This window comes from Mus pahari, chromosome 14 (genome assembly GCF_900095145.1).
Source record: "Mus pahari chromosome 14, PAHARI_EIJ_v1.1, whole genome shotgun sequence".
Classification (NCBI taxonomy): domain Eukaryota; kingdom Metazoa; phylum Chordata; class Mammalia; order Rodentia; family Muridae; genus Mus; species Mus pahari.
Window position 1 is genome coordinate 42218998 of NC_034603.1, and position 9514 is coordinate 42228511.

General features: G+C 49.3%; 1 protein-coding gene across 6 annotated transcripts in view; it reads right to left on the reverse strand.

The window, feature by feature from the left end:
- The window catches only part of Rap1gap2 (RAP1 GTPase activating protein 2), a 204300-nt gene that overhangs the window by 92699 nt on the left and 102087 nt on the right, over nucleotides 1-9514 (reverse strand). For all 6 annotated transcript variants that reach the window (XR_003845130.1, XR_003845129.1, XM_021211838.2 and 3 more), the window contains one exon: nucleotides 8931-9015. Coding sequence is in view for 4 of the 6 variants with exons in the window: in XM_021211838.2 (XP_021067497.1) it covers nucleotides 8931-9015 (85 nt within the window). In the remaining 2 variants the exon portion in view is untranslated. The remainder of the gene's footprint in view (nucleotides 1-8930; nucleotides 9016-9514) is intronic.

Below are 9514 nucleotides of genomic sequence, written 5' to 3' on the forward strand. Positions count from 1 at the left end.
GAGAGGGAGAGGGAGAGGGAGAGGGAGAGGGAGAGGGAGAAATTTTGAAAACCAAAGTCCAAGTTCAAACCCAGCCAGACCCAACACTTACTAGAGGAGGTCATAGGACCAGGTACTAAGTTCTAAGGCAGGATGAATGGTCAGGCCTCCAAAAGCACATGTCATAACTAGGATACAAAGCCCAGAGAGCATCCCCAGGGAGACACCCTGAATATTAAGTGTTCCATCAAGGTCTTCAGAATGAGTAAGGCAGGCCAGACTGAGCCTTGACTCACTTTCTGCAGGAACCCAATACCCAGACAACAGATAGCTCAGGCTGAGTTCTACACCCCAAGCTGCACCTCACACCACTTCCCAGAGCTTCGATGCCCTACCCTCAGCCTTCCAATGTTCCCCACAATGTCAGCATCTGTCCTGAAACATGGGCTTGTTTCAACACCAGCTGCAGAAAAGGGAACTGGCTGTGGGAAATTCTTAGTGGGCACCAACAGATCAGAAAATGTTCCAAGGCCAGACTCGGAGCTCCCCATAGTCCTAAATCATCCACATCTCTGTGCAATCCCTTTTGCAGACCTTTATGAGGAAGACGGCCTTGTAGGCCCTTCCTGTCCCCATAGAAACCACCTGGAGTGCAACCTTTGCTCATGTCAGCGTAGACTTTGGAGAATTCAAGAGTCCAGGAGCAACACTCCTCCAGGCCTACCTGGTAGGCTGACATGTCTTACTGTTATCCTTTTTCAAGCATCCCGTGGATATCTGAACCTAAGGTAGCAATTTATGTCTGAGACAGGTTCCCACAGAGAGGACAGGAAGTCCTCAGAAGAAACATAGTAGCAACAGAAGAAAGGACGTTTGGATCCTCCCTAACCCCAGCCCTAACTCTAACCTTAACTCTAACCTTAGCCCTAAGAAATGCTATCTTAGAAACAAAGTATCATCTTGCAGAAAGTTTTTATTTTTGAGGGATAATACTGACACTGAAGCAGAACAAGCCACACAGGTCTGTTCTGAACGAAAATGTCAACTAATTTCAACTAAGGACAAGCTCCTGCTGGCACCCTCCACCTGGGAACTCTTCCTGTGCCTGCTCTACACATGAGGAAGGTAAGTAAGGCTCAGAATAGTCACACGGCGACGAAGCCCCTTCATCCCTGGCAGACTGGCTCCAGAAATGGAGACGTTTACCACTTTATAGGGCTTACTAGTTTGAAGAAGCCCCTTAAGGACCAGGTCACGGGGACTATATTAGTATCCACACCAGCAGGGGATCATGGGACTGGTGTGAAGGATCAGAACGGGGGCTGGGCTGCAGAATCAAATGAGAGGGGAAAGAAGTCCCCAGAGAGACAATTCAGGGAGCCCCCAAGGTCCTGACCCACCCAATCAGAGGAGAAAGGGTACAAGGTCCTGGAAGCCTGGGGACCTCAGAAAAAGTCAGTGACTATCTCTGTACTAATGAGGGGAGTTGAGTGGGTTGGTTTTGGTTTTGGTTTTGGTTTTAGTTTGGTTTTTGGTTTTTTGTTTTGTTTTGTTTTGTTTTGTTGTTAGCTTGACACTGCAGTCGTTCAGAAAGAGAACCTCAATTGAGAAAATGCCCCCACCAGACTGCTTACTAATGACCGATGATGCTCAGCTCCCTATAGCTTGTACCACCCCTTGGCTGGTGGTCCTGAGTGCTAGAAGGAAGCAGGCTGAGCAAGCCATAAGGAGCAAGCTGGTAAGCAGCACCTTCCATGGCCTCTGCATCAGCTCCTGCCTCCAGTTCCTGTACTATTTGAGGTTCTGCCCTGACTTCCCTCTGTGAGAGACTGTGCTGTGGAAGTGTGAGATGAAGCAAATCCTTTCCTCCCCAAGTTGCTTTTGGACCCCAGACAGCTTTCTTTGATGATTTCTACAAAGCAGGGCTCCTCTGTAGGGCCACCTATCAGAAGACCAAGGGTCCAAAGGTAATGGAAATAGGCAAAGCTTACACAAGCTAAGTCTGGGTTCTCTAAAGAGAAGCAGTGATGGTGTGTTCCTCAGAGACAATAACATCATTGTCACTGTCCTTGATCACCATCCTAGGAGCCTATGACAGAGCACCTGCTGTGTCATGGATTACATCATGGCTGCTCAAACTGCTCCTGCGAGTGTGTTGTCCCCATCACGGAGGGGAAGAGATGAGAGTCAGGGTGCCAGTGCCCTTGCTGAGAAGATGCCCTACCAGACTGTGGGGTAGTGGCTAGGGTAGTGAAGGGTAATGATTAGAACACTGGCTCTGGCACACACCACAGGCTTGCCACTAAGCAGCTGCAGGACCTTCAACGAACAGCACAACCTTTCTGTGACTATTTCAGGCAGAGGAGCCAAAAGTGATTCCTGTCCAATGACAGCTCCAAATGACTATCAGGGGCTTTCCACAGAGTTTGGTGGGACAGGATTCTGGTCATGTGGAAGCTCTCAAGAAAGACCACCACGGCCAATGCCTACTATATACACAGGGAAGAAGGTGGAGTCGTGTTTTCAGCTCCTCATCTAGAGAGGTGCCAGGACTGGCAGAGATGCTATACAGTGCACGAGAGCACATCTACAGCCAGCAGGTTTCTTGGCTAAGACATCTAAGCAATGCAATGGAGGAAGAACTCATCTCCACAGATGATTGAACACTGGATGCCTATACGAGGATAAATGAGCAGGGCCCTGACAGCAAACCTCACACAAAGTAAGTAGACATGGATCTCCCTTGGGCTCAGCATCATTGGTTATTAGAAAAATGCAAATTAAACACAGTGAGCTGCCAAGCATATACCCACTGAGTTTTATATTATTAAAATGCTAAAAATTGACAATGGTCAATGTCGGTAAAAAGACGGAGCAGCCAGGACCTAATGGCATTGCTGGTGACATGCAAAATGGTCTCAAATGACGTTTAAGATTCAGGGCGGAGGGTGTAGCTCAGAGGTACAACACTTGCCTAGCATGCACACGCACTGCAAGAAAAAAATGATAACAAAAAAAAAAGATTTTTATGAGGCCAGGCATGATGGCACATGTCTGTAACTTCAGCACTCAGGAGACTAAGAGAGAAAGATCCTTGCAGTTAAGGCCAGACTAGTCTATAGAATGAGACTCGAGTCTCCTAAAAAGAAACAACAAAAATCCCACTACTCTTTAATGTAGTGATTCTTTTCCTTGATAATCCAAGAGAAAGGAAGAAACAAGTCCAAACAGATAATACTACAGCAGTCACGGCTTTTGGCTATGAGCACAGCCCAAACCAAAAACAACTCAGTTGTACCTCAACTGGAACATAAGCAAACCAATTGTGGTGTCTTCACGTGACCGAGTATTGCTCAGTAGTAATAAGGGGAGTGAGAGGGGTGGGGCTGGCACCAGGAAAAAAGTAAAGAGATGGACTGGCCATGGGTCCGTGTGACAGGTTAAGGACACACGGGGGTAGTACATGGGCAAGTAGTAAGCCTAGAAGGGGAAAGGTGAGCTGAGCCTCAGCCCAGAGGGATGCAGACACACTCATCAGATGTCTGCTTCCTTCACACATACAAAGGTTGTACAGCTTGTCTCACCTATGGCTGTGGCTAAGTGGGAGGAGGGATTAGTGGCCCTGGGGGACAAAGCCCTGAAGGACCAACATAGGAATAGACAGTCTACACCTTTCTCAGGAGAACCCTAGCCTCTACCACCTTCTGCAAAGGAGACCATATGGCCCAGAGTGCCTCAGGGTTTCATGAGGAGGACTTGAAAATCAAACCGAGGGTCACAGGCCAGCTACCAGCCTATTCGGGGCTCCAAGGACAACTCTGCCAGTTCAGGTCATAGCCATCCCATGCCCTAGAAAAGTCAGTGTCTACGAGATGCCTTGATGGAAGAGAATCTGAGGGCCATTGGCCCTAATTCCTTCCCCTCCTCAGTACAGGGAGGTCTGGTCTATAGCACCAGCGGGCAGCCCAACCTTGCTTCTTATGGTCTCTTCTGACTCCCCCTTCTTCCCCACCACTTCCCTCCTCCCCACTAAGAAGCCACTTTTAATCTGTGAGCTTGTCACATGCTGAACCATCTGGCTTCCTCTGCTAAGTTAAGGTTCCCTGTAGAGGCTCTTTGAGGGTCAAGGACCAGTGCTACTGGGCGTTCTCAGGGGAACCCACACAAAGCCAGCCAGGTACACTGTAGAGTCTGCTAAATGCCTACTGGTCCTTGTGAACATGAAAAGCAAACTCATGAAGACTAACACCCTGGCAGCAATCCAGCGCACACCCAGGCAGCCAGCCCCCAACCCCACTCCCATCCTACCCTGCCCATCCTCAGCCTGGGAACTGGGCTCCCGTTTCAGCCCATCTGCTCAGCTTTTTCTCATCTTCATATTGGGGGTAGGCAATCCCCTAGGAAAACAAGCTGCACAGAGGGAAAGGAGGACCGGATTATATCTGTCTATAAAGGAAATGGATCGTGGATCCTTGACCCAAAGGAGCATTCTGCAATGGGGTCACACTACCAAGGGAACCAGTGAGCCCTTCTCTTGCCAGGCACCTGCTCAGGTGGCAGAAAAAAAAAATGATTCAAGGGGCTGGAGAGATGGTTCTGACAGTAAAATACTTGCCATGTAAGTATGAAGGCTTGAATTCAATCCCCAGAACACATTTAAAAAGCCAGGCGTGGGGCCAACAGATATGGCTCAGCAGGTAAAGGCACTTGCTGCCAGACCTAACGACTTGAACTCCATCCCTGAGACACATATGGTGGAATGAGAGAATCAACTCCTACAAGTTACTCTCTAACCTCCATACTTGAGATGTGGTACATTCACACACATACACACTCACAAACACACTCACGCACACACGCATGCACACACACACACACACAATTAAATAAACAAATTTAAAGCCAAGTTCAATACTATTACCCTTAACTCTGGAGAGACAAAGATGGACTACTGGATAGATATGATACCCCGGGACTTTGGGGCTTGCTGGCCAGCCAACCTGGCTTACTTGGCAAGCTCTCAGCCAGTGAGAGACCTCGTCTCAAAAAATATCATGGGACTTGTAAAGAAATATCAAGGGACTTGTAAAGAAGGCATGCACGGATGAGGATTAAAAAAAAAGGGTAATGGAGTATGATTATCAAATATCATGTGTGTATCTGTGTGTCTGTGTGTACATATGAAATTATCAAAGCATAAAAAAATTCAAAATAAAAATACGATTGTCTGAGATCACCCTGGAAACAGAAACAAAGACAGGAAGGCAAGGAGAGATCTCCTAATTATAAGACAGGGTAGGAAGTGGGGAACAAGCTGGAGGGATGGCTCAATGGATTAGAGCACTGCCTGCCCTTCCAAAGGACCTGAGTTCAATTCCCAGTACCTACATGACTACTTACAACCATCTATAACTCCAGTTCCAAGTCAGTAGGGCACCCTCTTCTGCCCTCCACAGCATTGCACACACAAAGTGCACAGATTCAGGCAAAGCACCTATACACATTTAATAAAAGAAAATAAATCTTAATCTTAAAAGGAGGGGGAGACTCAGACACTCCTTCAACCTAGAGGTCTCAAGCTGTCTACAAACTCAACCGCCCCAAGCCAGAGGTCAAGAGCCCCAAAGACCAAGAAAGGGTCACCCCAGGAGCTCGGTGTCAGGAAGGATGAACAAACCTGCCAGGAAGATATAACAGACCCCACACCAGCTGCACCAAGATCTGCACCCATAATCTCAAGGGCAGGGCCAGTTCCCTCTGCTACTAGCTCTCTATATCTAACCCTGCCTCTGGAGTCTGATGAACACAGAAATCACAGGCTGGAGACTTCCTGAGCTGAGTTCAAAGCATTTTTTTTTTTTTTAAAGACAAGAGCCTGGAGCTGAAGATGCCTTCTGATCGTGAGTCACAGAGTTCACCAAGGATGGATGAGGGTCTCCCTGAGGCTCCTGAAACACCTGCCCCCCTCATTTCAATAGGTCTCATGGGGACTGTCTACATCCTCTGACTCTCTGTGTCTCCACTCCTCAGCGCTGCCCTCTGCTGTCACCTCACCTCTCCAGACCGGTCTCAGTCATATCCCAGCAAACACCAGGCCTCTCTGCCCTGTGCTCCTCTGCACAGTCCACACCATACTTGGCCTCTCCCAGCAGGTGGCCCAGCCGGCCATCCCTCCCTGTGAAGTGACTGCTCTTTCCCTCTGTGTCTATGCCCAGCTTCTTCCACGGTACCATCCTAAGAACGTCCCTCTTCCCACTCCACCTCCTCCCTAGACAGCTGCCTTGGGCCTGAAAACACCACACGGACCACCTGACCCTTCTCCCTGACGGGCTACCCCACCTCAGAAAATGCTTGCACCAGGTCATGTTGCTCCAGACCTTGAGACGATTCTTGCCTCCTCTCTTGAAATCACCTTGTCTCGTCCACTTACCACCTGAGAACTCTGAGCTCTGTTTCCAAATAAGCCTGCTGATGCCCTGGGCAAGATCACATGCTCTTCCCCGGTACTCCGACAGTGGCATCGGGTGCATCTGCTGATTCCCACTCTGTTCTAGTTCAGGCAACCTTCTCACAGCCATTAGGGTGGACGCTCCCCATCTTAGCCAGGGGTGGTGGAAGCCGAAGGATCAAAGAGTCTGAGTTACATGGCAAGACCTTGTCTAAAACAAAACTGCACCTTCCCAATGCCCTTAAACTGGGACATTTTTAAATCTTTAAACGTTAAATCTTATCTTCAGACCCAGACTTTCCCTCCCTAACTCAGGATGGCCCAGTACTTCTGGTCTTTCCCAGTTCCTCTCCTTCCACCTCATCTCTGGGATCCCCAAGCTGCTTTGGGCCTCTGGTTACCTGAGATACCAGTAAGATCCAGATCCCACTGGGCAATCTGAAGCGGAGCATGAGACTGAGTTCCTGAGGAGCTCATAGACACTGACAGTGTGGCTGGTCCCTTTACCTCACTTTGAAGAGCAAGAGTCTTGAAGACCATCCTGACTCTAAATTAGTCCAAGTCCTCCTCGACTCTCAGGGCTCAGCTAAAATAGCATTTCCTCAAAGAAGCCCCATCAGTCCTTCTCCAAGATCTCCTCAAGTCCCACAACTTTCTCCTTCCTGAGTGATACAGAGCTTCCCCTGCGAATATTCACCTTCCCTAGCTGTCCATCCCTCGTTCTTGCCACTCCCTTTTCAACTTCTGGCTCGATGGGTGAACACTGAACCCCAGGGGAATGAGACCTCAGTCTCCAATCCACTCCTGAGTCACTAGGCATCCAGCACTGGGCCTGTGGGCTCACCAGTCCCTATAGTGGGTCCTGTCTACTCTGAGTCTGTTTCCCCTCCTTAAAGCAGTGCTTCAATTTTCCTTCCTGGGGCCGCCTCATTCCTTCTCTCAGCCTCCCTGGTGTAGGTCATGAGACTCAGACTTGACCAATCACAACATTCCATTTCCTCTAGCCAATGAACTTCCTCCCTGGGACTCTATCAGAACTACTGACAAAAAAAAGGCTATTCTTTTTCCATGAGAGCTACTTATCCCATAGAGCTGCCATCACTGAAGCGGGGCTTCACAAAGAATAAAACCATCGCAGAAGAACGCAGGAGAGAGGTCAACTCCCCCAGATGAAACCATGCCTGGGAAAGTTCCTAGGCTGAAGTGAGTAGTGCTTCTGTCACTCAAGAGTCCTGACTAATGCAATATTCACATAAACACTGGGTGTTGAATGAATTAAATAGTCATGCGAGTGAAGCCTGCCAAGAGAACTCTCTGACTCTTCCTAGGCTTCCTCATTCTCTCCATAAACTCTTGATGTCCGTGAGCAGAGGCAACCTTCCCACGACCAACTCTGAAGACCGAAGAGAAACTCAGACTGGCCACATGCCCCTAAGCATTAATCCATGCCAGCAAGCCACCCCAGCAGCTGGGTCATCCCGGGCTTTGGATGCCCAGGCATCCCCACCAAGAAAAGAAGAGTTGTACTACCATCTTGTACTCTGGCCCACACACTGCCCATCTCTGAATGCCCAATGAGGGTTCTGCTGCCATGGGGGCTCAGTGTGAGATAGACATATGCCATGCGATGATGTTTATCTGCTGCCTCTGGGAAGCCATGGGAAAGGGGAGCCACACAGAGCAGCAGGGAAGAGAAGCCAAATTGTTCCTTGTGAGTCATCTCAGAACAGAGCCTCAGGCAGGACTAAGATACCAACAGGCCTTGAGGCCTGCTGACGACTTGGGAGGCAGGAGACTGCCTCAGATCTAGTCTTCACCTAATGAAGTGTGAAGGAGGAAGTTGAGGGGGTTTGGCTGGATCTAACAGCCCTTCCTGAGGACTAGCCTAGGACAGGGTGGTCATCCCATGGAAGTTGGAGGGAGAGACTGAACGCAGAAAGGGATGGAAGGAGAGCTCAGTCCCCTTTCTAGGAAGGGTGGGGGTCCAAATCAAAGATGGGGTTCTCTCCAAAAGAGATTTCTTTTTGAGTGAAGTCTCAAAACAATTCTCCCACAGAGACTGAAACCATAGGCAACTTGCCCACAGAGACCAGGGTAACAAAGCCAGCCTCGAGGGGCTGATCAAATGCTATCCGAGTCCTAGGAGGGTCTGTTTAGTCCCTTCCTGTCTTGGATGACAACCCCCTCAAACACCCAGCTTCCTTCCTCCAGTATGGACTCCTTGTTCTCAGTCCCGCCATCCCACTTGGCTTCTCACTAATCTAAGCTGCCAATCCCACCACCACCCATGTGTTTCTTCACTGCCCCTTGTCACAGACACCCAGGCCTCAGTCACTCTTCCCTCACTCCACCAGATTTGACAGGACGCTGACTCCTGAAGTGTTGGGCCCTCCATGGCCACCATAGAACAGAAGCAGCTGGACCAGAAGCTAAATCAGCAGCGAGGTTTCACAGTGCTCCCAGCATTCCCTTCCTCCCACCTCTTGACTTTTGAGCCTCTTACCTTCATGGTCGGGGGAGCAGTGAGAGGAGGAGACAGTGGCCGATCTGGGAGGGTCACATCCGAGCTGTTGGCCAGCTCCTGCTTCCTGCAAAGAGACCAAAGGGAACAGAAGCTGTAAGCAAGGGCTTTCTTGAGCCTTCCCTCTGTGATCTAAGAGTGGCTAAGCTTGAAGACTCGGAAAGACACAGGAAACTAAACTTAACTGTATCTCTTCATAGGGATATACTAACATCGAAAGCAGTACAGCGCAAGGCCCTGGTCCATCAGCATCCCCTAAGGACATGTAAGCCCCCAGATGCATGCCAGAATCTCCAAGGATGGAACCCGAGAATCTGCTTCACCCAGTTTCCCATGTAATTCTGATGTGCCCAAAGTCTCAGAACCACAAGTTCTAAAAGACATAGGACTAGGGTCAGAGGGAGACAAGGAAAGGGGTTGTCATGTAGGACCCCTTACCTTTCCCATGGGTGTCTCCATCCACTTGGACACATGCTCTCTAGGGTTCTCTCTCTCTCTCTCTCTCTCTCTCTCTCTCTCTCTCTCTCTCTCACACACACACACACACACACACACACACACACACA